The following is a 27158-nucleotide window of genomic DNA, read 5'->3' as shown; positions in this document are numbered from 1 at the left end:
CAGGATTCTTTGTGCCTCGTGCTGGAGGACTTTGTCTTGTGTCACCAAGTCGATACTTAACGTTGTAGGTTAAGCAGAGCGAAATCAACGGGAAGTAGAGAGAAGTACTTGCTAAAGCGTGACTTTAGCTTGGCTGGGTTGCTAGGGCGTTACCCTTGCTTGGCTGGTTCCGTAACCGTTGTGGTCACGGTACTACAGTCGGCTCCCGAGGAGACTAGGACCGAAGCACTTTGACAAAGGGTTTGGTGGCACTGATAGTCGGCTCCTGAGGAGACTAGGACTTAGAGTGTTGGCGAATACAAAAAGACTCTAGTGTGGTCCCACTGGGCGTGCCAAAATGTTTGGCTCCAATTTTGTTGCAGCTGGTCAACAGTCTCTTTTCTGCGCGGGCGTGCCAGCACCGTTCGAGTGCGGTCGTTGGGGGTGTCCCTTGACCTGACTTCTTTTGAGCGACTGTAGACGAGGAGAGCACCAACCTCGTCGCATGATTCTTTGTGCCTCGTGCTGGAGGACTTTGTCTTGTGTCACCAAGTCGATACTTAACGTTGTAGGTTAAGCAGAGCGAAATCAACGGGAAGTAGAGAGAAGTACTTGCTAAAGCGTGACTTTAGCTTGGCTGGGTTGCTAGGGCGTTACCCTTGCTTGGCTGGTTCCGTAACCGTTGTGGTCACGGTACTACAGTCGGCTCCCGAGGAGACTAGGACCGAAGCACTTTGACAGAGGGTTTGGTGGCACTAATAGTCGGCTCCTGAGGAGACTAGGACTTAGAGTGTGATCACCTATAAGAGAAAGAGAAGGAAAGGAGTTGCTCTTAGAGAGGTTTGCTCTAGAGAGAACTTAGATCATCTTAGAGATGTTTTGATGTATGAATGAGTCCTATTGTTCTATGTTGTAGCCTCTATTTATAGGCTACCAAGCAACACTATTTGGCTTTAAACAACTCATAATGGGTTAGGTTTTATCACTTAAACATTAATGGAATGTTAGGTTTGAATACTTAAACACTTAATGGAATTTGTTAGGTTTAAGTCATTTTCTGCTCCCTTATCCCTCAATTTTTATCTCCATCAAGCACTCAGTTTTTGACCGTGACTTCTTCATAAGAAATGTTCCACTATGAGTGTAGATCACCCTGATAAATTTTCAGAGCTTTTCATATAGTGGTTGGGCCGAAAATGCTGCTGGACCTCTTACAGGTCCAGTTTCCAAGCCTTTCTAGACAAGGAAATTCCTTCAATTTTATCTCCATCAAGCACTCCGTTTTTCATCATGACATCTTCATAAGAAATGTTCCACTATGAGTGTAGATCACCCTGATAAATCTTCAGAGCTTTTCATATAGTGGTTGGGCCGAAAACACTGCTGGACCTCTTACAGGTCCAGTTTCCAAGTTTTGCTTCTGCAGAAAATTGGACTGTTTGTTTGAAGGTTTTCCACTCCGAACGAGCTTTGGCACTCTTCATAAGAAATGATTAATGGGATGTCTAGAATTAATCTGGAAAGTTTCAACTCATTTGGAGTTCGGATGGTTAGTCCGCCATCCCTCATTTCTTGTCTAGCTCGCTTTCTCCTAGCCGAAGTAGGAAAATATGCTAAAGTTGATTTTTCATTTCCATGTTTGGTAGGCCTTATTTAGCCTCTTAATAATATATTTTTGAACTTATCGAAAATATATATGTGAGCCACTGATATTGGCTCAATTTCTCCAAGACGTGCCTTGTCAGGCCAAAATGCTCATTTTGGGTCCAAACAGTGGGTGTGCTAGGAGATTACTAGTTTGTTTGCTCTTTTATTAGGGGTGGTTTTGTAGTAGTTTCTACGGAACGGTTCTTTCTGTCGCCCCATAGGGGTGGATCGTTTTTGTACTGCTTGCTAAATTACATAATGGGATGACCTTTTTACTCAAAAAAATCCTTGTTTAAGAATTCTTAAACACTTTTAACAAGGAATAGTTCGCTTTTAAGAATTCTTTAGCAAATACTAGTTATATTTAAGTCATTTTTTAGCTAAAATAGCTAAAAAATTATAAAGTAAAATATTTCAAATTGTCTAATCCTATAATCAAATACTCCCACGTCTAAAATTTCAAGAAGAAATATAGTATAATCGGGTTATATGGGTTCACTTCATGTTGGCGGGTTGACCCATGACCGACCCATTTATTAAATGCGTCATGGCAGGTTGACCAACGGCCGACCCGCTTTTTAATCGTGAGGGTTCAACCAGTTTTATTTCATGCGGTTTTCGAGTCGTGTTATCAGGTCGTGTCGGAATTAACAGCCCTACTTGGAGATATAAAATTACATAATCCTAATTTTTCAACGGCTATTTTTTTATGAGAAAAATTCAGGTACCGTCCTCAAACTATGCTGCCAAGGCCAATTTGATACTCGAACTCTCAAAAGTATCAATGTGATACCCAAAGACCTATATTGGCATCAAGATGATACTTCCGTCAAAAAAATCCAACGGCTCCGTTTGTTTGCTGACGTGGCAAGCACATGGGCAAAAAAAAAAGGACAAAATAGACTTTTTACCCTTTTTTTTTTTTAATTCATTTCTTTTTCTTCTTCTTCTTCAACCTGACTCTTCTTCTTCTCTCTCCACCTCCTCTCTCTCCTCTCCTTCTCCACCACCCAAACCATCACTAACCCCACCGATATCCTCTCCTCTCCTTCTCCCCGCCTTCATCGACCGCGACCCCTCCCTCAAGTCCCTCATCTCCTGCCTCGACCTCGCCACCAACCCCAACTCCCGATCCTTGCCGAACTCCGCTTCTCCTATCACCCTCCACCGCCGCCGCCGCCAACCCAACCCATCCTCTTCATCATACTCTGGACCTCGTCAGCTCTGTTGCCCCCCAAGCATGAACCAAGAAAAAACAAGAACATCCAAAAGCTTATGGCCACAGAATTTGGCCAAACAAATAAAAAAATTCTTTCCATGTACAACATAATTTCATGATTATGCTCTTGAGCTAACCATATGCAGAAAGATATAAATATGTTCATGATTTTCTTTCTTCTACACATGCCACAGTCTGGCAATAAGAGTTGTCAGTCAAACCTGTGCTTCTCTTTACTCCCCCCGCAACATAGAGCATGATGATCTAGATTGGAGCTTTTTAGTCACTAGCCACCAAGTGTGCCACATATTGAGCATATAAAGCCAAAAACCACTTCTTTACCATTTCTTCTGCAGCTCATTTGACAAGTGCAGCACGACCCAACGGCCCCGTACTCAATTGCTCCTACACCCAAAGCATTAAAGCCATAATCTATTCCCTAAATTATTCCCCAAAACATGTAAAGGTGTCTCCACTAAAGGAAAGAAAAAGTAAAGAACATAAAGTACAAATTTACCATATAATTCTCAATAAAAGAAGAAAGAATGATCCTGTAACTTGAATTAATTATGCTTTTCTCCCCTGCAACTCAGTTAGCTTGATGCCCACTTGATCCATCTCTTCGGCTCCTCACCTCGATGTTCTGGTGATCATATCCCAAGCTTGTTCTTTTCACACACCTACTGCACATGTCTCTTGGATACAAAGCTTGTTCCAAATACCAACGCTATTTCGTCGGTTTTGTGCAACTGTTGGTGACCTCTGAAGATTGATAGTCCTGCCCCCCAAGTCTATACATCATATTCACAGAGTGTTTCTCTCAGGCATTTCATCAAACACCTTGTGGGCATAGATCATATTCTCAGACTTTGGACGAAAACTCAACAAAATAACCCACAGAAGCTATTTCATGGGGATTGAGCTTGATTCTTCATAGAAACAGTGGGAGATTACTCCGGATTGGATATGTAATCTTCTGCAATTTGATTTTGTTTCTTCTCGCCGCAAGAGGAAACTCTCCCTGAATCCGCTCTGGCATCGAAAGCCTTCCGCCTTCATCGACCGCGACCCCTCCCTCAAGTCCCTCATCTCCTGCCTTGACCTCGCCGCCAACCCCAATTCCCGATCCCTGCCGAACTCTGCTTCTCCTATCACCCTCCACCGCCCCGCCGCCAACCCAACCCATCCTCTTCAATTTCTCAGCATCCAACCATCGAGCTCGAAGAAGAAGCAGACCCGACCCAGAAGAAGATTTAAAAAAAAAATTAGGTGGGTGGCTGATGACGTTGTCAGGTAAGTAAGGAAATGTGGTGGCGGAGCTTGCAGCGGAAGTTGCGGCGGTTTGGCTAGAGGAAAATCCCAGAAGAAGAAGAGAAAGAAGAAAAAGAAATGAAAAGAAGAAGAAGAAGAGAAAAAAGAAAAAGAAATGAAAAGAAAAAAAAATGAATTAAAAAAGGGGAAATTGGTCATTTTACTTTTTTTTTTGCCCACGTGCTTGCCACGGCAGCAAACAAACGGAGCCGTTGGATTTTTTTGACAGAAGTATCATCTTGATGCCAATATAGGTCTTTGGGTATCACATTGATACTTTTGAGAGTTCGGGTATCAAATTGGCCTTGGCAGCATAGTTTGGGGACGGTACCTGAATTTTTCTCTTTTTTTATTATGTGAAAAATAGGTCTCAAATGCTACTTTTTCTTAATGGTCAATTTGATCGGTTCTTTGCTTACTGAGAGCAAATATAGATACCTATTTTCTTATAGATATGATCTACTCCAAATTTAAGTGAAATTATATCAAAATATTTTATTATGCAAAAAAATCATATCAAAATTATGTATGTTAGGCTAACCGATATCATATCATAAAAGATACAGATTAATGAGATTATGCTAGCAAAACATAAAAAAGATACAGATTATTGCTAGCAAATCATATAAAAAAGATACACATTCATTTGTGAGATATGTATAGTGACAATAGATTTGGCAAAGCAACAAACAATGGAAATCAATCATTCTCCTTAACTTGGAAAGATTAGTTGCTTGATGCCTTGATGAACATGGCAAAGCAATAGTATATATTGATACCCTGTTTTTCAATATTTCATCTCATAACTCAACTTAAAAACACTTTTAACAAGGAATGGTTCACTTTTAAACACTTAAAAACTTCTTATACTAAGGTTAACAAACCCATTATGAATGGATGCGTCAGACCTAGCCGCTCTACTAGGGTTTAATCGTGAACTTCTCGGTTTCTGATCAAAATTCCCAAACTTGTTGGCCATGGCCACTGCTAGCCTTATGGCTAAATGGATCTTACTTCTCGTCACTTTCGTTCAATCAACAGTGCTGTGTGGGGGTTATTTGGATTTCGGAGACACTGTATCAAGCCCAGAGAAATGTTTGGTCGCTCGCAGAGACTCTGGTATGGCTCTCTAATGGTTTTCGATCGGGGCTTCTTGGCCTGGATTTAGCTGCTACAGGTGGTTATGGTGATAGCAGCGGCAATCTCAAAATGATGAAGAACGATGTGGTCGGCTTTAGAGGTGGACAGACTGGTGTTAAGGTGATTGCCGACAATTGTACTGTTATGTTTCGATATGTGTTCGTTGGAGAGGCTAACAGCTGGGAAGGGCTGCTTCGGTCGGATATGTGGCAATGCTATGCGACAGCGACATATGGCGAAGGAGGTGGTGATTTGGAAATTGGTGGTTGCAGACCGATGGACAAGATGGTCGTGGTGGTTCTACCGTCTTTGGGTGAGGTGGTCTGCGATGTCGATGTCCTCTGGAAATGGCGCAGGTTGCCAGTGGTGGTGGTATGGAATTCCATGGAGAAAGCTATGGGGTGCCCTTAGCATATCTTGATTGGGTGCCCTTAAGGTTTCCACACCTCAGGCTATTTGGACCAGGCTTGCTTTGGATGGTGATATGGACGTCGTGGGCTTGGATAGAAATGGAAGGGGAGTCTGCTACTCCTCTTTCGAAAAGTATTTAAATATTTTAGATCGCAAAGATCATAATCTCTTAGGGTTTTTTATTCTTGTTTCGGAGGTTACTGATCTTTGTTTGGAATAATGGTGTGTGAATTGTCTAAAAGGTGGGTATACTTGGGGTATATTGGGTTCTTGTTCTTGTTTTAGAATAGGAGTCTCATGGTACCATGAGAAATGATTCTTTCTGTCGATCCTATAAAGGTGTTTCGTTATTGTACTGCTTGTTGAATCTATTATGATGTGCTGATAGCTGACCTCTTTTGATAAAAAATAAATAATAATAATAAATAAAAAACCCTCTATTTGAGGATCATCAAATCAAACTGTCAAAACTGGTCTTTACTGTAAAATTAATTTTTTGTTTCTTTTATGCATTAAAAGTAATTCTATGATGAAGATAAGGGATCTTCACCGCCAAACCATCATGTTTGCCCGACCGACAATTTTCATACCGCCATTAGAGCAAGTGCACCCGTAGTCAAGAAAAGGCAAAGTCGAGAAGTCAAGAATTCGACCAGTCAAGTTACTATTCACTGCCACTGGACATGGGTTTGCACCTGTTGTTTTTCTTGCCTGGTCAACACTGTTCATCATTTTTATTGTTCATCGATTTTAATTCATAGCCGTCAGATCTGCAGAACACTTTTTAATCCAACGTCCCATTTTATTTGACCGTTGGGTTCAAAATCCCAAACCAGCCAACGGTACCTAAACACGTGTAGCTTTATTGCTTGACCCCTGCTGTCTTTTAATTCCCGCAACATGACAAATTTCGCTGCAGCACGCGCCAACCTTTTCCAGCGCTACACGACACGCAAGTGGGCATCACGCAGTCGCTCTCGAACGTCAGCTTCTCCACTTTAGCCCATGACGTCACCCACGTTGCCTTCCTTCCGAGCTGGCAGCCGGCCAAACTTGGGCAAGAAAAATTTCATGGGCTTGCCCATTTTTTTGACTTGGGGCAGGAAAAGGCAAAACATGGCTGGACAAAATTGGCCCTGTGGAGTTGCAAAAGCTGTCTTGCCCGGTCAACACATCATCATTCCCTCATTTTGCCCGGGCAAAGTCATACCGATGGACTTGCTCTTAAGGGCAAGGGATAGAAGATAAATTTTCAGTGGACAAAACAGGAGTTGCGCATGCAAACAACCTTTCATTTTCCTTTCCTTGATGTACAGCTGTACTCATACTCAGTTTAAACGGGCTGATTTAGAGGCCCAAGTAAATACAATTGATGAAGAAGGCTCATTTACCCAGTAAAAACAATGGATGCTTTGTGGAATAAAAGCCCAAAATACAGTTTTCCAAGCCCAACTTATTTTTATTTTTTTTCTGGAAGAGAAACGACACCAGAAAGCTACAAAATCAGAATGCGGGAAGTGCTCGGAAAACCCCGCCGCCTCCAAACTCCGGATCACCATCATATGAAGGCGTTTCGTCTCCTATTTCCGCCGAAACCGCCTTTATTTATTCAAAGGCTCACCGCCTATTCGTCTTCAGCCGCTAACCCTAGGTTTTCCGATTCTTTCTTCGAAGATGAAGAAGGCAGCGGAGTTTACCAGCACAAACTCAAGTTCCAGCGTCCCACCACAATCCAACGGCGACAGAATCCGGGTCCGGTCAACTCTGCTAGCTTCATTGGCTCCGTGATCCTCCCCCTCCGGGTCGCAAACACCGGCCACGGCGGTCGTTTTGGCGTTCACACTCTTCTCAGCGTCAGAAATTGCCCCCAGTCTGATAGCAGTTTCCGGTCAGTTATGGAAATTATTGATTTTTCAGTTATAATTTTGGGTTGCATAAGACTATTTCTTAATCAATTCAATTGGTATGCAATAAGATGAGAAAACAGAAACTAAGAGAACTGTGTTGCAGGATTACTACTTTATCTGCCTTTAATCAAATGCCTATTCAAAATCTAGTTTCGTGGATGAGCTTAATTTAATTTTTCGATTATAACTGTGAGTTGAACACTACTTCTATTTGAACAATTGGATAGCTGATTCAAATGCTTTTGGTTTTGGATGTGTATCAGTTTTGTATTAAATTCATAATAGCAAGTTTCGAAACTTAGCGAAATCTCGTGTCAAAATTCTTAACAGGATATTACTGAAGATGTGGGACGAGATGGCAGTATTGTCTTTCAAACATTTGAAACCAAATGATTTTATTTATGTCTCAGGTCATCTAGGTTCTTACACAAAGAATGATCCGGATGGGAGGATCACACTGTATCACGAGGTAGCAATGCTTAAGAATTTTACTACTGCTCCCAACCCTGTCAAAGATGTTTAATTCTTGTTTCTTCCATTAATACCAGAGACTTACTTATGATCTTTGAAATTTGTCCGCAGTTAGTTGTACAGGAGTTGAATTACGTGGCACAAAACGGACCAGGACCAAGATCTGAAAATCATGAGGAACCACAATCTGATGCAGGTACTCTGCCATAATTATGTAATGTTACAACCTCTTAAAACAAGAAAGAGCTTTTACATAATTTGTTGCTCGTGATCGGTTTTCTTGTGCTTTGTGTGCTTTCATTTAATGAAAAATGTTTTATCCTTGTGACTTGCTTAGGTGAAACTGGTTTGGAGAAGTGTAGGGAACGCCTTCACTTATGGCAAGTATTTTTTGCCAATCCATATGATTGGTGGGATAACAGGAAGACAAAGTTGAATTCAAGACGACCAGATTTTAAGCACAAGTATATGGATGAAGCTCTCTGGCTGACCCAAGATGATCCTCCATGGATTAAAAAACAAATTCATCGGCTTGACTTGAGAATGGCAGAACAAGGCCATGGCGAACAAGTAGGTCAGCATCGTCGTATCTCCAAGTGGGAGTACGATGAGTAGGTGTAAGATGTAAAGGAACAGGTTGTGGTATTGGACTTCATATGCTTGTAACTCCTGAAAAGAAGTAAACGGAGGTGGAAATTAGTCATAGAACAGGACAGTGATTAAGCATGGAAATATGAGAAATCGAAGTACATCGAATTATGGCATGTACTATATTCGGGTATCTCTGCAGAAGGTTACACTTCAGAGCTTTTGATGGGATTGTAATCATTGTATGGTGATTGATGAGAGGGGAGACGAATGCCAAGAGGCATGCAGGTCTTTAAGAAGCGGAGTTTATGCTTTTTGTTCTGTTTCCATTTGTGACTTGATAGGAATAATCTCAATCATCAAGTCCTGAAAAGCTTATATTCACAATCCATGTCTATACCAGGAGATATTTGACTAAAATGTTAGAAGAGGGAAGCTCAAAGCTTCGTATAAATTGTATTATTGGCTCCAACACTATGTCATCAGTTTCATTGATTCACATATATTACTTTAATGTATCAATCACTGAAAAATAACAATTATACTAACTACTAAGTAGCTTCGCATAAATTTATTTTAATTTTATTTGTGTTAAGAAATAAGAATCTCCACAGCTTATCTTGAATTACAGAAAGAAGGAAAAAAAGGTTGTGGGGGTGCAGGAGAGGCGAGGAAACCAGTAACCGCGTACCGCCTGAACCGGCGAGCAGCACCACCTGCAAACCTCTCGAGGGGTTTTCCACGTGGGAAATGACACGCGCGGCATCAACGTTTCTTTGATTAACCACACGAGGGAAACATCGGGAAACGACCTCAAAGGTTTGGTGCTCTGCCCTTTTAACAAGGACAGAGTGGCGGGTTTAGGGTATCATTCCACGTGTCATTTCTCGCCCCACACCCCAGGGTGGTCTTCCCAGCCAAGTGAGCTAAGTATAAGCATACCGAGTGGGCTTATATTTTTCGATGTGGGATTCGTAGCCGCCCTTTTCCAAAGGCAATTCCATGGACCTATTCAACTTCTTTCAGAGCTCTGCTTCAGCGTTAAATGGAGCTTCCAATGAAACCCCTCAACTCATTGATCTGGCTCTTCTCAGCTAGTTCTATTATGTGCTTTCTATGATAAAAATTCCCACTGATTATATATGTATGTATGTTGCTGAACTTAATTGTTAGTCATATTGCTAATGTTGCAGAGTCTAGTTATTTGCCAACTAGAAGTGAATGGATGAATGTGTCTATTCAAGGAGACCTTGCCATTTGCTATTTCAACAATCTCCTACTTGCTCACATCCTAGACCTTGAGCACCAAAAAAAAATCCAGAAAATGAAAACGACGGTGTTTGTTGCGCGCTTCCCTTTCAAATTTTTTTTTTTTTTTTTTTCTGATTAAAAAAGGGATCCATTTGTGGGAAGACATTATTACGTATTTAGCCCCATTGTTTTGGTGAATGAAATTGGTAGAGCCCGAAGAACTGGGATTAGGGCAGGGGGTCAAATTGTTCGAGATGGGGAAGCCTCTCTGCTACGGTACACACTCCATTTTGCTCTTTGAATCAGTTTCTAATTTCTTCCATGATGATTTCACGGAGTTGCTTTATTCTGCAGATGCAGGGAATGCAGAAGAAGTTTCTCAAGCTCTAATCAACCAGATCTACGGCGTTTTCTCCCATGGCCTCCATTTCGCATCATCACCAGTCTCCTCCTTGAGAACCAACGAACTCGATTTGGTAATTAATCCAATTTTACTGTTTTTGCTAACGAGAGATTGAGTGAGTTCACTGCTCGATTTAATTTGTTTTTGGTTTATAGGTTCGGAGTGTGTTACAAATGTTACAAGGATATTCCAGTTCACTATTTTATTGGGATCATAATAATGGAAACTCTTTTCAAGCCAAAACTGGGATATATGTTAATCACCTCTCCCATACAAGTCTCCACGCCATTGTCAGTCAGTTTATGTATGCTGCAACTTGCTTGCAACTCATACAAATTGTGGTCGACAAAGTCGAGAAATCTGCGAGATTACCTCCTCCTACTTTGAGGGCTTTTGTGTCTTCTGTTTCTGCATGGCTTAAGGTATATGTTGTTGCCATTCACCCAATTTGTTCGGTGAAATTCGTTATTACTTATTTACGAGAGTCCCGTTTCTGCTTGGATAGAGGTGGCGTGATATTGCTTTAAAGGAGGAAGTGCGGGTAAGCAAAGATGACAGTGGAGCGACTCCTACATTGTTGGGATTGGCCAGCTCCTTATCCAGGTTTGTATAAGATGTTAGCTTCAAAGCCTTATTATTAGATTTAGCAATGTCAGTGGCTTTTGCTCCTCCTTCTGCCTCTTGAAAAACTTATCAGGATTAGGAAAGTTTTATGTTTCATTGTTTTTTCTTCGTCTTCTTCCTCTCTTCATTTTTAGGTCACTGTCTTGGCCCATCAACTGCTTGATACACACTTCTGTCGATATCTTCATGCAATGGATATCTCACTGATGACAATTTATTGATATTAGTCTATGCTCAGGTGCGGAGTCTCTGTTGCAAATAGTGCATTGTGCCATTCCCCAAGTGTATTTTGAGTCCGGTCCTTCTCTTTCTGCTGCTGAGTTGACTCTTCATGTCCTTGACTCTCTTTACAAGAAACTAGATGAAGTATGCCTTGTCCGAGGTGGTGAGGTTGTGACTGCAATCTTTTGTACAATGTTATGTTTTCTAGTTTATTAATCATCTTTCACCTGCTAATGCAATCCAAATTTGGAATTCGTGTCGTGTCTATTTCAGGACGAAGATTACCAGATGTTACTTCATTTATTTATTGGAACTATATTGCCATACATTGAGGGTCTTGATTCTTGGCTTTTTGAAGGAACACTTGATGATCCCTATGAGGAGGTAATCTCTATGTCCCAAAAGTTTGCAGCAGTTTACTAGCTCTTTAAGCAGTATAAGAGATCTTGGATGTCAGTTCTGTTTATGATTTGTTTGTATCCTGCAAGTAGGTGCTGGGTAAAATTTCATATATCTATGTTGCAAATCAGTTGTTGTGGTTATAGTTTCTCATACAGTTTGTAAAGGCAGTATATTTGCATACTCTCTGTGTGTGTGTGTGTATTCTCGCTGAACACTTTCCTGGTCGTTCCTGCCCTTGCAGATGTTCTTCTATCCCAATAGAGCAGTTTCAGTTGATAAGGCTGACTTCTGGGAGAAGAGCTATCTATTGAGGCAAGTGCGGGGTCAAATCTTAGACGTTGGGCGTGCTGCTCCATCTCTTGCCAGTGACCGTGCATCTGTAATAAATGACAAAAGGGGAGTGGGTCAGAGGGAATCCATCTCATGTCCGTTGTTTATTAAGGACATAGCTAAGTCGATCGTTTCTGCTGGAAAATCATTACAGCTGATCCGGCATATTCCTATGACTTCTTTAGGTGAAGGAAATTACTGTGCGATTGATGGTTTTGGCAGTTCGAATAAAGGTGTTCACCGTGGGGAGAGCATTGCAGGTTTAACTTTGTCAGAAGTTTTTTGCGTGTCATTAGCAGGTCTTGTAGGACATGGCGATCATATCTTTCAGTCTATTGCAAGTAAACAAAAACCGGAAAGTGATGATGGTGTGATTGAGTCAGTAAGAAGCTCAGAAAAACCTTGGTGTAAGATCTTGGTTGATACGCTGTTGGAAAAAAGATTGATTGAAACCAACTCTCCACATGCGGATGGAAAAGCATTCCCTGGTGCGAAAGAAGAGAGTATGTTTTCAGATTTGGTAGACAAATGTCCCCTTTCAAGATCCTTCTGTCAAGAAAATCCAGTTACAACAGTCTGCCAAAAAATCCTTTCTAAGAATGGGGATGCATGGAAAACCTTGAACTTATCTAGAAATTTTAGCCTGCCCCCTTTAAATGATGAAGTTCTACGAGCGGCTATATTTGGCGGGGATAGTGGATCAACTTCTTCGGCCAAAGGAACCAACTATACATTTGGTTTTCGGTTTGGTGAATCTGAACATATTCGTTCACAAGACGACTCAAAAATGTTACAAATGTTGTTTCCTTTTCCCACTCTTCTTCCTTCTTTTGAGGTATTGCTGATGGATAGTCTATGAGCAAATGTGATTATATAACATTGTTTAGGTGTGTAATTGATTGTTATTCCTTCACAACAGGATGATCTCCGCATGTCAGAGCTCTTACCTTTCCAGAAAAATAGCACCCTTCCATCTAGAGTTCTTACTTGGATTCAGTATTTTGAACCGAGAAGTACTCCACTTCCTGTGGTTATAGTGCAGGAATGTCTTACTGCCTACATTCAGAAGCAGGTGAAAAGCACAAGCCCATTGACAGAACTTGAAATTTTAGTTGTGGTTAGTCCTTGTGATGTGATAGTTTGAAAATTATTTTCTATTGTAGGTGGATTGTATTGGCAGGCATGTATTGTCGAAATTGATGAATGATTGGAAGTTGATGGATGAACTGGCAGTGTTGCGTGCTATTTACTTGTTAGGGTCAGGTATCAATCTTATATGTTGAATCTCTAATATCCTGGTCTATCAACAGGCCTCTCAGAATACTTGACATGTTTGCTAGTCCTCGCTATCTTTAGGTGATCTACTACAGCACTTCTTGACCATAATTTTCAATAAGCTGGATAAAGGAGAAACATGGGATGATGATTTCGAGTTAAACACTATATTGCAGGTATGGTTTACTTTATTCACTGTAGCATTGTGCATACTTTTTGGGCCTCTGATCACAAGTGGATGGTCATATCTTAATCTGGTTTTATAAAAAGTATTCCAATTCAGTTGGGTTTTATCTAAACTTTGTGCCACCAAATACTTTTAGCTTTTGTTTTCTCTTCATGTTTTAGATTATGCTATGGGTGGCCTACTTCCCTTCTCTTCCTATTCATGACACAGTATCTCTGTTATTCACGCAGGAATCTATAAGAAACTCTGCTGATGGTGTGCTACTAAGTGTTCCTGATTCATTGATTGTATCCCTCACCAAAAATCAAGATTTGAATGGCAATGAGCAGCCTAGCATGGCTTCCCTTCCCTCAACTCCTCGTAAAAGTCGTGCTAACAGCTTTGGAATGGATGGACTTGATCTACTACAATTTACATACAAGGTACACTCATGGTTATGATATTCGTTTTTCATCATATAGCCCATTGCAACCACTCTAAATGTTTGTATGTTTTGATTGTCAGGTCTCTTGGCCACTTGAACTTATTGCAAATGCAGAAGCGATCAAGAAATATAACCAAGTAATTTCATATCATGGTTTTCATCAAGCTTTCCATCTCATGATTTGATTTCTACTAAAGATCTCGTCTTCAGTGTGGCTACAACTGGGTCCTGCCTTGTCCACTAAAGTTAATCTCTGATTCTTCTAAATTTGATGCAGGTCATGGGATTCTTGCTGAAGGTCAAGCGAGCAAAGTTTGTACTGGATAAAGCTCGAAGATGGATGTGGAAGGTTAGCTTTTCTAGCATACAAGTACAATTTAGTTTTGTTCCTGAACCACCGAACATGTCTGATTTGAAGGCCAAATGATAACAGTGATCATCTCCTTGTCTTAATGACTTCGATACATGCAGGGTAGAGGCAGGGCAGCGAACAGCTTTAAGCATCACTGGTTAGTGGAGCAGAAACTTCTCCATTTTGTGGATGCGTTTCACCAGTATGTGATGGACAGAGTAAGTTTTTTTTTTCTTCCCTTTTTTCCCTGTTGTTTTCCTTTTCTTCTGTATTTATTATAAAATTGTTTTCATAGTGAATTGGTTGTACCATATTTGTTGTTTTTGTCAGTCCAATTCTACCAGTGTCTGTGACTCGTATTCTTTACTGCCACAATATAATGTGAAATTTGTTTTATTACTCAAGCATCATGCTCCTTTTAACATTATCTACAACCTTTCTATTATCTTTTTATATATTGTGTGGTGTGTATTGGCTAATAACAAGAGTATGGAGTTGTTAGATCACTAACTTGTGCTTTGTAAGCAGGTGTATCACAATGCATGGCGTGAACTTTGTGAAGGTATGGCAGCCGCTCGTTCTCTGGATGAAGTCATTGAAGTGCATGAGTCATACTTGTTGTCAATTCAGCGACAGTGCTTTGTAGTTCCAGATAAGCTGGTGGGTGTTGTCTGACTTTGAGAGCTTATGATCCCTTTTAATATTGTTTAAAAAATAAAACCTTGGAATAAGATCCTTTTAGGCGGCGACAAAGCTGATTGTGGTAATTTACTCTCTTGTATCAGTGGGCTCTCATTGCAACCAGGATAAACAACATTTTGGGATTAGCATTGGACTTTTACTCTATACAGCTGACACTTAGTGGTGGAGCAGTTTCTGCAATCAAGGCCAAATGTGAAATGGAAGTTGAACGTATTGAGAAACAGTTTGATGATTGCATCGCTTTTCTGCTCAGAGTAAGTTTCTCTTCCAAGGGTTCTGTTTGAGATTTAACTGTTAAAATTTGCATCTAACGTGGTTTTGCTGCATCCTCTGATTATGCAGGTACTCTCCTTCAAACTCAATGTAGGGCACTTCCCTCATTTAGCAGATTTGGTTACTAGGATCAACTACAACCACTTTTACATGTCAGATACTGGAAACCTAAGGACTCTCCCAAGCTCTGAAAATGTTGCTTCTAGACTGGGAAAAGCTTTTTTAGGTAGAACAGACTGATGACAGTATGATAATAATCTTTGTTCGTTTCATAGTTCATGAAGTACAGTGTCTGAAGTAAACAGCTTCCCTTTTGAGATGGTTGTATCATATGGTATACTCGGAAGCAGTCAAATTAACATACAAGATGGGCATCAAAAAAATTCTAATCTAAAACTTGACAGTTCTGTTAGTCCTGCACATATACTCGAGGGAAGTAGCAATGTATATTATACCATAATAATCAAGCATTTACCCTCCAACTCAACTGTATATCTGTACAGAAATGGGGATCTACTTTTGCAAATCCATAGTTGCATATTGATGAAAGAAATGAGTGGTCTTTTATCTTATGAAGTATGAACAAAAGGGATCTATCTTGCAAGTTCGGAATCAAATCAGAAAAACAAAATCTACTCCTGAGGACTGGTTTAGACTGGAAGAAAATGCCTCAAACATCGATTAGCTTGTTCTTTTGCTAGGACACTTCATCTTCAGAAGATGAGAGAGACCTGCTAATACATGTAGTCGACTATTTGGAATACCAGTCTTTGCCAGTGCCCTCCCCTTCTTGTCCAGTAATACAAAGCAAGGTACATATCTAATGTCGTAATGAAGGAGCTGCAATGACAACAAGAGAAAACTAATCAGACAGAAAATTCTACTATGTAAAGCATATCCTTTACTTCAAGTAGACTGAACTTGGAGGGTTGGAGTTAAAGAGAACAACTCACTCCAAGAATTTAGAAACAAAATGGAAGACAACATATAAAAAGGAAGCAGCACCATGAACATAAAATGGTTTATACTAACTACAAACAGATGATTCAATATCAGCAGCTCTCACGCTCTAGTTCAACACCTTAGACCACTTATATATCTATGAAAGGCCCCAAAACACCAAAAGGTAATATATAATACCCGAACTCGCAGCATAACTGCTTTCAACCCAAACCTATAGTGATCTACCAGCCACCTTAAAAAAACAGAAAATTTAATAATAATAGTAATTTGAAAAGAAATTAGAGAAATCAGAACCACCACGCCAAGATGAGCTTTGAAGATATTTCGTTTGAAATCTAGTATGATTAATGTAATTTCCATAGCAATTCCTTGGCAAGACATACTAGCTTCCAAGCAATAACATATTACAGGCATTGCAATACTCCCCCAGAAGACCAGAATACACTGAGCAAATTCTACCAGATCAGGCTCTACTATTACATCAATTAAACAGAACCTCAAAAAAGCATATGCAAATAATTGGATATACAAAATTTTAAGGATGTACGGTACCTCGGGTAGCCATTTGTCATTCTCTGCATCTGCCATAACAATGTTAAGCCAGTCTGAGTTCCTACGCTCAACCTCCACTACAGAATTAAGTAAAGAACCGCACAGCCTGCATTTGGGCGAGTAAAACTCAAGCATTGTAGCCTCTTTATTGCTTGCCAATGCGGAGGCGAATGCTCTATGCTCTGCCTCCGCCTGCTCTTCAGGACTCAGACTCTTACTTTGGTTGGTTCTTGCATCAAACTGCAAGGGCTTAAAATGGTTGACTAACGAAGACGGTGACTTGGAAACTGACTGGACGAAATTGAACGCAACGGACCCAAGACTTTGCATAGATTTGAATATCCAAGGGCCCTCAAAGGAGCAAACACTAGGAGTATTAGTCTGAGGATTCTGGTTCATGTCCCATGGCCATTTTAGGCAGAACAAAGGCTGTTTGGGAATAGAGCCCATTTTTTGCTCTCTAAATTTCAGTTTATTGAATTAGGCAACCACCCAAGTAGACACTGTTTTCTTCACTCCAATTTCAAACCCTACAGTTCAGGATGGAATAGAACATATGAGGAACACAGGTCAGTTTGCTACCCCTTGATGAATTTCAGTTTTACTCATGAAATAAATACTTGAAATTAAGGTTAAGCATTTAAGTTTGTTCCATGTGTTTTTGCAATTCCAGCTTCATAATCCCAGTTAAATCAAAACTAGATAAGATTTTTCTGGTGCTTTAATCTAATAATCTAGCTGATGATAGAAAGCAAAACCCCTAAAATAAGAACTTGGGGAAATCAGTTAACAGAGAACTGTGAAAGTTTATGAGTCAAAGTACCTCAAAGTATCAACGATTCAATGGCTTGGCTGCGAACGACACAACCAACATTCTCAAAGTGTTGCCGCGAGAGAGAGAAAGAGCTGCATGCGTCGGAGGTGCTTCTTACGTTTGGTTTTACTTTGGTCAAGCTTGGTTTGGGACTTTGGGTTGTATTGGGCTCAGCAAACCGGCCGGTTCACTAACCAAATTTCGTCGGTTGAATTTGGGCCATTTTAAATAGATTCTGTCTTTTTCTTTTATCGATGAAATATGGTCGGTATCAGTTGTTCTTAGATATGAAGGGAGAATTCCACAAATGGTCACTCAACTATGACTCATTCGACACTTTGGTCACTGAAGTTTCATTTATATCAATTTAATCACTCAACTATTACACTCTCAATCACTTTAGTCACCCAATGAGTATTTTTTTTAATGAAAAAAAATTAACAAAGTGACTAAAGTGATTGAGAGTGTAATAGTTGAGTGACCAAAGTGATATATTTGAAACTTCAGTGACCAAAGTGTCGAATGAGTCATAATTGAGTGATAATTTTGTGAAATTTTCCCTAAAAATAATAATTTGCTGAAAAAATTTCATCAATTAAATTTTATTTTTAATAATTTTAAATAACAACTTTTACTAAAGAAATTCCGTCGTTTTATTTTTGCCTACGAATTGTGCTAGGCATTACTAAAAAGTCATTGTCCTTTTCTTATAGTTCTCTTACGCAATAAAGGGTGATAAGAGTTTTGTGTTCGTTCTTCATTTACAGGAATTCAGTTCCTTGTACACAAATATGTTCTTTTATTACAGAAATTGTTGTGTTTACCGTATGAATCCCATGTGAACATATTATTACACGATCCCTGTCTCGGGAGATGCTTCTCTAGTCTCTACAAACATGTAAGATCTTACAAACAGGTAAGATCACAACAAAGTTATAGTAACTGTCTAAATATATGAGACCAAAAATTTCTGAGCGTCTGCTTCAAACTTGTGTAGCAGCTAACCAATATACTTCAACTCACATTGTGGTACGAATCAATGATGGCATCTGAAAGGTATTCACATTTCGCCAAATTCAATCCTGCCAGGGATATTCTTCCGTCCTTTGTCATGAATACATGCCACTTGTTTGTCATATTCTCAGTCTGACCAGACAAAAGGGAAGGAAATCAGATATTAATCTTGGAACACTGCAGAAAATTGTTGCATGCAGTAGTGTAACTTTCAAAACTCTACACGCTTTTGCAGACTAGAGTCACATGAGTTCATGTAGTACACTGGTACTTGCATGATACCATGGAGGATGCTCATATGGAAATCAAGTTCAAGACGAATTGAAAAAGGGAAGAGCTTTGGTGCATTAGTCTAGAAGAAATTTTACGACAATCAGTTTCGCCTACAATACGACAGCCCCTGTTGATTATTGACTATAATACTAAAGACTACATATATAAACTATGCAGAACAGCTATAATGACAAGAACCAAGAAATCCATATCAAGATAATTAAGACCTAAGGCCTGTAAGCTTAGATTTTTAGTCTACGACTGAGCAATTACCTGAGTTTTGTTCAAGCCTGTGAATGAAAACATGCCAATCTGCTTAAGTATAAATGACCAATCCTTTCCACTCTTATCTTTTGCGCACAGGCTATCGTATAGTTTTTGTCTCACATTCTTGATTCTTCCAGCCATCATTTCCATCTCTGCTTTCCACTCACTGAAAAGTGTCGGATCCCCAACAATATTGGCCACGATCTTAGCCCCGTGAATAGGCGGGTTTGAGTACATAGGTCGAGCAAGCCTCTTCAGTTGACTCTTTACCCTGAATACATAAAGCTAAATTATTAGCAAACCCTAAATTACTTTGGGTATGAGTCAAGTTGAATATGGTATTCCATCCTCCATGTAAGATGAGACTCAAATAGCCAAACAAACTTCTGTTTGTTTTACAAAGGACTTGAACCTAAATCTACTCCAGCCTTGCACCTTTAGCCAAGGCCCATGCAGTAATTCTTATGCCATTAATGAACATTGATGGTAATCATATATGATAATATAAACATCTGTAGTATACTTTCTACGCACCTTACTGCTGTATCAGATGAGGTCAAGACAACATTAATTGCTCCAATTCTTTCAGCATAGAGACCAAGGTTTTTACTGTACGACTGAGCAACCAGGAGCTCCATACCACGTGCAGCAAACAATCTGACAGATGCAGCATCAGCATCCAAGCTTCCACTAGCAAATCCCTAAAGTAGATTTACAAAGTTCAAATATTGAAATCTAAAGTAACTACTGATAAGTTACGCCTCTTTAAATGAAACTGTACAATGACAAGATGACTAATCTAGCACCAAAGAAATTCGTAACCAATATATAACAGTCATTTTCAATTCAATGAATCATTAAATATTTATAACCCAACCCACTTATGAAACAAAAACTTTATAGCTTGCCTTCAACCAGTTGTGTTTACCTGGTATGCAACATCAAAAAAGGGGATATGGTTTTTCTCTTGAATGACATCAGCAATTTTTTCCCACTGGTCAGGGGTTGGATCTATGCCAGTAGGGTTGTGAGCACAGCCATGAAGCAACACAAAAGATCCTTCAGGTGCTGCCTGGAAGATAGAATGTGATACAAATTAAATAGTATTTCCATATTAGCAATTTAGTAGTGAGCGAAATAAGTTTATAATGATAGAGTTCTTGCAAAGTTGCAAACATGTCTTCTCAAGATAAGGATGGTGATCAATGAGCACAACAATTCCTAGGATCTAAAGCTACACTGTAATGATCATGCATACACAAATTCCTGGGCAATATCTTTACCTTTATGTCCGCTATCATCCCCTCAAAGTCCAAACCAACTGTTTTTGGATCATAGTATCGGTACTCAGACCAGGGAACTCCAGCGTCATTAAAAATATTCTTGTGATTACCTGCAGCAAAATTTTGTTAGCTATGAGAAATTAGTATTTTTGAGACGAGTCAAATAAGGATATAGGAGTGATAACACACACCCCAGGTCGGAGATGATATTAAAGCTTTGGCTCCAGGAAAATATCGTTCTATAAAAGCTGCAGCAAGACGAAGAGAACCAGTTCCTGACAGACCTTGAACAGTTGCGACCTTCAAGAAAACCAGACATTAAACAACGAAGATAAGGGTCAAAAAAGAAAAAAAAAATACAACAGAATTTATCTCACAAGATGCACAATTATTTTTATATCTCACGTACCCTTTGCTCCTGTATTACTGGGTTGTCTGCTCCAAATAATAACTCTGCAGTTGCTTTGTTGAATGCTGCCAAACCTTCAATTGGGAGGTACTAAATATTGCAATTGAATTACAGTTAGTAAAACCTAAGAAAACTTCAGCTGAGTTATAGTATCAAGGATATTTACCTCTTTGTTTTCCCCCCTTTGAAGCATAAGATTCTCTGCCTACAAAATAAAATGGTACGTGAACATATGAGGGTGAAATCTAGAGATGCCTTAAATTGAACAAGAAGAAGCAAATCTACTGGCTTTTCCTTTTTATTTCATGAAGGATAAGAATCTGACCTTGTTAACAACAGTAAGCACATATGGCTGGAGTTCTTCTGTGCGGTATGCCCCAACTCCAAGGTTGAGCTTCTTGTCATTTGTGCTAGCTTTGAATGCTTCAGAAACTCCAAGAATAGGGTCAGGTGGGGCCATGGTCACACCGTCGAATCGAGAAGTGTTCACAGCAGCAACCATAGATACCCGACCAACAGACTACAGACAAGGAGGAGGAACAACAGAGAGAGAGAGAGAGAGAGAACTCAGGTTCCAGAATAGAACACTTTTGTAAATCAATTACCTGCCTAGTATAGTGAAGATGTCATAAAAGAAAGCACTAGAACATCAAATATATTACCTCGGTCTTTAGAAATAGATTGCTTTTCTCCAAACTACCAAGCTTGATCTTCCCCTGTTCAAACACGCATTGATTAGATTAGTTTGATTTAAGGATTATTTATCAGTCCTCAATTGAGAGCCCAAAGATAGCGTTTTCTCAGCAAACAAACAAACAACGAAACAAGCAGGAGGATCAAAAATCACAATGATGAATTGAAATATGAGAGAGATAACCTTGTGAGTGTCATGGATTGATATGGGGGAAGATGACGGAGAGACAGAAGCCAAGGACAGCATGGTTGAAGCCATCTCAATTCTGTAAAGCGAAAATTGATTTAATGGAATTACGTGATCTAGCTAGCCAGCCAGCCAAGAGTTTTTAAAAATCATGATCCAATCAATTAACAGAGGATATGGATGGAATGAGATAACGATCAAGTTAAAATGCGAATGTTTAGTGAAACTCACCGGGAGAGCGAGAGCGATAAACACAACGCTGACGCTCAGCCGATGTGCTCTGCAGTTCTGTTTGGTTATTAAATTACAGTGGGCTGACTGGATGGAGGCCCATTGTTTTACCGGTGCTAACAAACTTGTTTCTCATTACAGTGGTGTACCAGTATGTCATACGACTCGTACCCATGAGTCCTAACCATTTTTTCTCTTTTTTTTTTTTCTTTTTTTTTTTTTTTTTTTTTGAAAGGACCATTTTTCTCTTTTGCAACATGTGAAATTGTGAAAAAGAAATACCAGACGTGTCTACCACTCATTTCTATATGTTTACAATTTTAGATTGTTTTAGAATTGTTTAAAATTCAATATTTAGTAGTACAAATATTTTACATGGCCGCATCATTAGCCTCCCTTGCATGAAGTTTATTAGTCGTCATATTTCGGTAATGGATTTTTGTCAAAATGTCTCTGCCTTAACTCACAATGGTCAGTGAAAATCGTCACATACGTTTTTAGCATGGATGCTACATGATGTAGAACAATATTTGGCAGTTTTGGACCTCAATATCGGGGAGGCACACTTGAACCGTCATATTTAATATCATTGCAAACTCAGATTGTACTTCAAATAGTATAATTGATTCTATGCAAGTCCACTATCCTTTCAGAAAGTTGTTCAATGATTCAAATTCAGGAGCTTCTTCCATAGAAGACTGAATCAAAATGCAGAAAGTATGCCCTCCACATATAGAGGATGCAGTTGTTCAGAAAGAAAATTAGAGAACAATACCATTTGTGGTATTTCCACAACAAATGCTGATCCTGTGCAATCTTATGTGTATTAGATAAATGTCACCTATAAAAAAAAGTTGCAATCTCATAGTCTAAGCTCGGTATAACTGCAAAATCAGTTGAGCCAGGAAAGCTCACACATTTATGCGCAGGTGTTTTCACACCAATACCAAACCCATCTCAGATTCCATATACTTGTACAAAGATCAACACAACAAATATATGAACATTGAGCACCGAGAAGAGAAAGACAGAAATTGAAGGAAGCTTGACATCTCAACCTGATCAAATTCAGGCTAATGGCCTTCTAGAATCAAGCTTTTAACAAAACCCATGTGGATTAGAGCATCAAACATGGTATCTTTAGTGTTAAGAACCAAATCAGAAAACATAAAAATTCTGAACATCACCAGAAGTTAATAAAGGAATCGTGAAAAAACACACGTCCGGGGACAAAAGATAGACTCTTAAGAGTTCTTACATATGCTAAGCAATAAACATCGAATCTAAAACCCCTATCAAAATTGAAAGATGCCATTGAGAATTGGGGCGAAGAACCTCAGAACCCGAGCTTGGTGCGGCGCCAGTGCCTGCGCTTAGCATTGTACCTGAAACACAAAACCAAAATGGACAACAACTTTTAAGCTTCTGAGAAGCTGACAAGTGACAACATAATTACTTGAAAACAAGAAGAAGAAGAAGAAGAAGAAGGAGCATTTGGGACCTGATTTTGTTGTCAGTCCTGAGACGGATCCAGTGAGGGATGGGCCTGTTCTGCCTCATCTTCTTACCAAGCTTCTTCTTGATGATGAGGCTCTTGTGTGAAGGCTTTGTATGAGGTAAAACCCATTTCAGATTCACACTCAAATTAACTTTATACTAAGATTGAAGGCAAAATATATGAATAAGAGATAGAGAACAGAGAAGAGTAAGAGAGGAACAGACCATCTTGATCTTCTTCTTCTTCCTTGGCTTGGCTGCTCCGCGGCGACGGTTGAGAGGAGAGAGAACGGCAGAAACCCTAATAACAACTAGCTCTTGGAGAAGGTTTGGCCCTTTAATATAGGTAAAGGGCAAAAATTGGTGCTGTAGCCCAAAACCGACTGAAATATGATAAGGTGGTTCAAAGGCCCAGCTCATCTGTTTGGGCCTATCGTAAGAACTTACTTCCTTAGAAGGTTAGTTTAAACAGTGTCAGTGGAAATATGTTTCAATTTACTTTTTACTTTGCGGTAGATCGTTATTGTTGTATAATTGAGAGGACGTAAGAAATCCTGTGTTTGCATGTGTTTTGTCACATGAACTATCACGTAAGATGAGATGCAAGTGATATCTAAAATGATGGTTTACCTATTATTATTTATACTCTCAACATCTATTTCTATGCATAACAACTAGTCGTCTTTGAGTTTTTAGCTAGATTAATTATCATTCACTTATAAGTAAAACACTTATATCACTATATTGAAAATGGTCACAAACTCAAAAGTAAGCATTTTATAGTTTAAAGCCTACACAACAATAGTGATATATTGGAATTGAGTTACGAAAAATTGAAGTTTTTAGAATTTGAGACAAAAGAAACAACAATAGTGCACAAAGATAAGCATTTAAAGAGTCAAATGGGAGGAAATCAGCGCAACTGGAGTTGTGTTTCATGGTCAATTGCTCTCTTGCTCTTGAAACTAGACAAATTGGAGTGACACATAACAGAAGCAGCAGCAGCAGCAGCACAGTATCAGCCACAATTCGATCTTCTTCTCAACGTACAAAAGGAATAAGCAGATACTCGGCGTAAAACAGCTGCAACAATTTAATTATCAACTTCTTGTTAAACCAAGAACATGTTATGCTTCTCAAAAAATACATACATGACTTGAACTGATAAGTTTGATTGTAGAAATTTAGAATGGGAACTCGAACAAGGCAACTAGCTAGGAAGGTTTCTAATACAAAGGTTGCTAACCAGTCCAAAGAAATTGCTGGTGAGATGTTCAACCAAATTGTTAAACTCAATACCAATTCTGGAAAGAAGAAAATGATTGGTTACCTTCCAAATGAACATGTAAAAAGAAGTTAGGGAGGCTTTATTGGCTATATCTGTTGATTGAGCTCGAAGCCACAGAAGGGAAGCCAGTGCACCATGACCTATTATCTGTGGCCAAATTCAGGCTTAATTATTAAAAGAAGTGCCGCCGGCAGAGTTAGCGGCTATAGCTAAAAGTAAATGAGTTCACAGCCACACTTACAGTGAAAACCTTGCTTGGTAGGAAGGAAGAAGAGGCTCCAATCACCACTGCTGCCCCATATGCCAGTAACAACATATTTACACAAACCCAATACACCTGGCATATAAATATCCAGCATTAAGCCAACATATTGTTTATACAATGTGGTGCCTTAATGAAAGTGAAATAGAGTTACCTTTTCTTGCCCAAGGCTGACACTGAAAGATTGGATACCAAAATCTCTATCACCATCCACATCAGGTATATCCTGCATGCTACTCATATTACAATGCCGACGACAACATGAAGTTATACAAATTATTGAACCAAAAAAAAAAAAAACAATAACTCATTGCTACTTTAACTCCATATATGTACATGTATATACTAATATACAGATTGTGCTCTAACCTTGAACAACGCAATAACAGAGGAGAAGATGCACATGAAAACCACTGCAAATACCAATGGTCTTGTAATTGAAATTTCTCTACCAAGCACATACTTCTGCAAACATGTATGCATGGCTTAAATTTCATGACTTCATAGAGTCATATTTATAGACAACAGAGCCAGCTACAGCCAGAGTAATGACATATACCTGGATGTGTACAAAGAAGGCAAGCTGGACGACGACAGCTCTCACAATTAGGATGCAAGCAGCAGCAAGAATTGCATGTCTCTTCCACCTGAGCAGCGGATGCTACTCAACAGATAGAGAGTCACAGAAATCGAAATTAATGAATTGCACGATAGTTACTTGGTTCATATAATTAAAACAAAAATGATAATGCATATATATGAACCAATACATTGGTTGCTTTGTTCCTTCTAAGGCTGTTAACAGACTACGAAAAGGCTGAAGAAACTAACCTCAATGGAATAAGCACTTCCAAGAAAAAAGCTAATGGCAAGGGCAGAGAACAGAGGTGGAGACTTGAACATAACTCCCATAGCAAAACTCTGAAAAATTGTATCAAACAGTTACTTACCTGTTTCCTAAGTATAGACTGATCAAGTAATGTTGCAAAGCCAGTATAGTTGATTATGTATATCTGCCAATTAATTGATTACCATCAGCAAAACTGTGGAAACGATTGTGATCCCAGTTCCCATAGAGAATTCACCAGAAGCTAGTGGGAGATCAGGTTTGTTAACCTGGGAGATCAAACATATAAACAAGAGTGTGAATATACAGACACAGTCTCCCTTCAAGAGAGAACATCCCATTTTTACGAAAAGCGAGGAGGTTCTCGCCCGAGTCCCTGACCAACTTGGAATTGCAATGTAATTCGAGCAATGATCAAAATCGCACATCTTTAAGGTTCATTTCAAATAGTAGATACTACATGAGTTCATATATGGTCATATATATACATACCTTGTCTATTTCGACATCAAACACTTGATTCAATCCCACCACATAGATGTTCATTAACACCGAGGGAACCAATGCCTAAGATTTGATCAATTCAACAATATGTTACGTACGTATATATATACAACATCAAGCCAACCAGCAGTACTATTAAACATTCGAACTATACCTTCAGTATTCCTATAAAAAATGCAGGAGACAAGTCCCCAATTTGTTCCAATGGAAGAAGAGAGACCGATAATATACCTATAACCTGAAAACAACATCGTACAAAAATGGCACGGGTGAAATTGCTAGGCAACAATTTTAAAATTTTAACCTTATATTTACGAGAAATTAACTGAAACTAACATGTAGAAATCCATCAGTTTTGAGTACTTACAGTGCCGATTACAGTATGAGGACGACAAAAGCGATGAAAAGCGTCCCATTGTTTAGAAAAGCGGCCGCCAATCTGAAATCTATTCAGGGATTGTCCATCAATATTAACATCGATCTTCTCTGATCGTGATTGTGATTGTGAGGCATAGGACAACGGTGCCCCGTTATGTTTTTTACGACCATGGTCTCCTCTTCTTTTGGTTACTGTGATTTGCCGATCATCACAGTTTGGAATATTTAGATTTGGATTTGCATTGGCAGTAACAATGCTGCCACCTAAAGATGATGAATGATAATAACGATAATGTGGCTGCAGGGAAGGGAAGGGCAATGGCTTGTTGCTTTTGTTCTTGATTAATAAGTTGCACTGTCTTAGCTTCACTGGCGCCGGCGCTACTACTTGAAGGAGGGGCATTATGCAATCCAAACAATGTTAGACACTGATTTACAAAATCATTAGCAAGTAAGAGGACGGGTCAAAAATGAAAACTGACCATATATTTTCACCCTAAAATACATGCACATTGCTCGGATTTGTGTTTGATGTTTTCCTAACCTGTTGATCATTTTTTTCCTTTCCTATTTAGTCT

At 39.3% G+C, this 27158-nt stretch overlaps 6 protein-coding genes across 7 annotated transcripts; 2 read left to right on the top strand and 4 right to left on the bottom strand.

The window, feature by feature from the left end:
• Nucleotides 1-7162: 7162 nt before the first annotated feature.
• LOC133735745 (protein OSB1, mitochondrial-like) lies at nt 7163-9195 on the top strand. The gene is made up of 4 exons (XM_062163183.1): nt 7163-7595; nt 7945-8083; nt 8197-8281; nt 8423-9195. The coding sequence occupies exons 1-4, from the start codon at nt 7216-7218 to the stop codon at nt 8698-8700; spliced, it is 882 nt and encodes a 293-aa protein (XP_062019167.1). The 5' UTR covers nt 7163-7215; the 3' UTR covers nt 8701-9195.
• A 448-nt stretch (nt 9196-9643) lies between these two features.
• LOC133735744 (uncharacterized) lies at nt 9644-15435 on the top strand. Of its 2 annotated transcripts, XM_062163180.1 has the most exons (17): nt 9644-10200; nt 10279-10400; nt 10483-10749; nt 10833-10930; nt 11179-11341; nt 11447-11557; nt 11817-12740; nt 12825-12977; nt 13069-13168; nt 13262-13356; nt 13598-13789; nt 13872-13928; nt 14069-14140; nt 14263-14361; nt 14672-14803; nt 14929-15099; nt 15188-15435. In XM_062163180.1, exons 1-17 carry the CDS (start codon nt 10122-10124, stop codon nt 15356-15358), a joined length of 3006 nt encoding a protein of 1001 aa, XP_062019164.1. In that variant the 5' UTR covers nt 9644-10121; the 3' UTR covers nt 15359-15435. The 2 variants fall into 2 exon arrangements, with proteins under 2 accessions (XP_062019164.1, XP_062019165.1); XM_062163181.1 differs by lacking the exons at nt 9644-10200; nt 10279-10400 and having other exon boundaries at nt 10607-10749; nt 11190-11341.
• A 107-nt stretch (nt 15436-15542) lies between these two features.
• Nucleotides 15543-17611, bottom strand: LOC133735746 (uncharacterized). The gene is made up of 3 exons (XM_062163184.1): nt 17457-17611; nt 16634-17163; nt 15543-15958 (listed from the first exon to the last, which is right to left on the bottom strand). Exons 2-3 carry the CDS (start codon nt 17081-17083, stop codon nt 15800-15802), a joined length of 609 nt encoding a protein of 202 aa, XP_062019168.1. The 5' UTR covers nt 17084-17163; nt 17457-17611; the 3' UTR covers nt 15543-15799.
• A 567-nt stretch (nt 17612-18178) lies between these two features.
• Nucleotides 18179-21881, bottom strand: LOC133739309 (aspartate aminotransferase, chloroplastic). The gene is made up of 12 exons (XM_062167058.1): nt 21805-21881; nt 21571-21652; nt 21356-21409; nt 21019-21213; nt 20860-20898; nt 20694-20783; nt 20476-20584; nt 20285-20394; nt 19930-20073; nt 19536-19702; nt 19008-19272; nt 18179-18593 (listed from the first exon to the last, which is right to left on the bottom strand). Exons 2-12 carry the CDS (start codon nt 21643-21645, stop codon nt 18462-18464), a joined length of 1380 nt encoding a protein of 459 aa, XP_062023042.1. The 5' UTR covers nt 21646-21652; nt 21805-21881; the 3' UTR covers nt 18179-18461.
• Nucleotides 21882-22972: 1091 nt separating this feature from the next.
• Nucleotides 22973-23658, bottom strand: LOC133739474 (large ribosomal subunit protein eL39z/eL39x-like). The gene is made up of 3 exons (XM_062167255.1): nt 23527-23658; nt 23306-23409; nt 22973-23189 (listed from the first exon to the last, which is right to left on the bottom strand). The coding sequence occupies exons 1-3, from the start codon at nt 23527-23529 to the stop codon at nt 23141-23143; spliced, it is 156 nt and encodes a 51-aa protein (XP_062023239.1). The 5' UTR covers nt 23530-23658; the 3' UTR covers nt 22973-23140.
• Nucleotides 23659-24063: 405 nt separating this feature from the next.
• LOC133741074 (homogentisate phytyltransferase 1, chloroplastic-like) lies at nt 24064-26985 on the bottom strand. The gene is made up of 11 exons (XM_062169011.1): nt 26570-26985; nt 26357-26440; nt 26191-26265; nt 25884-25967; nt 25683-25772; nt 25411-25512; nt 25221-25316; nt 25006-25077; nt 24831-24926; nt 24632-24736; nt 24064-24384 (listed from the first exon to the last, which is right to left on the bottom strand). The coding sequence occupies exons 1-11, from the start codon at nt 26981-26983 to the stop codon at nt 24343-24345; spliced, it is 1260 nt and encodes a 419-aa protein (XP_062024995.1). The 5' UTR covers nt 26984-26985; the 3' UTR covers nt 24064-24342.
• Nucleotides 26986-27158: the final 173 nt, after the last annotated feature.

The sequence above is a fragment of the Rosa rugosa genome, chromosome 3, assembly GCF_958449725.1.
Source record: "Rosa rugosa chromosome 3, drRosRugo1.1, whole genome shotgun sequence".
Lineage (NCBI taxonomy): Eukaryota > Viridiplantae > Streptophyta > Magnoliopsida > Rosales > Rosaceae > Rosa > Rosa rugosa.
Note: the sequence above shows the minus strand (reverse complement) of the source record. Positions and strands in the feature narration are given on the sequence as shown.

Bases quoted from the DNA above. Each gene is read 5' to 3' on its own strand.
- LOC133735745 (XM_062163183.1), top strand. From the start codon at position 7,216: ATGCGGGAAGTGCTCGGAAAACCCCGCCGCCTCCAAACTCCGGATCAC. The intron at 8,084-8,196 runs GTAGCAATGCTT...ATTTGTCCGCAG, and splicing joins GGATCACACTGTATCACGAG to TTAGTTGTACAGGAGTTGAA. The intron at 8,282-8,422 runs GTACTCTGCCAT...TGACTTGCTTAG, and splicing joins GGAACCACAATCTGATGCAG to GTGAAACTGGTTTGGAGAAG.
- LOC133735744 (XM_062163180.1), top strand. From the start codon at position 10,122: ATGAAATTGGTAGAGCCCGAAGAACTGGGATTAGGGCAGGGGGTCAAA. The intron at 11,342-11,446 runs GTTGTGACTGCA...TGTCTATTTCAG, and splicing joins GCCTTGTCCGAGGTGGTGAG to GACGAAGATTACCAGATGTT. The intron at 13,357-13,597 runs GTATGGTTTACT...TTATTCACGCAG, and splicing joins AGTTAAACACTATATTGCAG to GAATCTATAAGAAACTCTGC.
- LOC133735746 (XM_062163184.1), bottom strand. From the start codon at position 17,083: ATGGGCTCTATTCCCAAACAGCCTTTGTTCTGCCTAAAATGGCCATGG. The intron at 15,959-16,633 runs GTACCGTACATC...TTGTCATTGCAG, and splicing joins ATGACAAATGGCTACCCGAG to CTCCTTCATTACGACATTAG.
- LOC133739309 (XM_062167058.1), bottom strand. From the start codon at position 21,645: ATGGCTTCAACCATGCTGTCCTTGGCTTCTGTCTCTCCGTCATCTTCC. The intron at 21,214-21,355 runs GTAATATATTTG...CCTTGTCTGTAG, and splicing joins ATCTATTTCTAAAGACCGAG to TCTGTTGGTCGGGTATCTAT. The intron at 20,899-21,018 runs GTCAGATTCTTA...TTTATTTTGTAG, and splicing joins TGCTTACTGTTGTTAACAAG to GCAGAGAATCTTATGCTTCA.
- LOC133739474 (XM_062167255.1), bottom strand. The intron at 23,190-23,305 runs GTCCCAAATGCT...TTTGTGTTTCAG, and splicing joins AGGACTGACAACAAAATCAG to GTACAATGCTAAGCGCAGGC.
- LOC133741074 (XM_062169011.1), bottom strand. From the start codon at position 26,983: ATGCCCCTCCTTCAAGTAGTAGCGCCGGCGCCAGTGAAGCTAAGACAG. The intron at 26,441-26,569 runs GTAAGTACTCAA...TGTTGTTTTCAG, and splicing joins CTCATACTGTAATCGGCACT to GTTATAGGTATATTATCGGT. The intron at 25,773-25,883 runs GTAATCAATTAA...ACAATTTTTCAG, and splicing joins TTTCCACAGTTTTGCTGATG to AGTTTTGCTATGGGAGTTAT.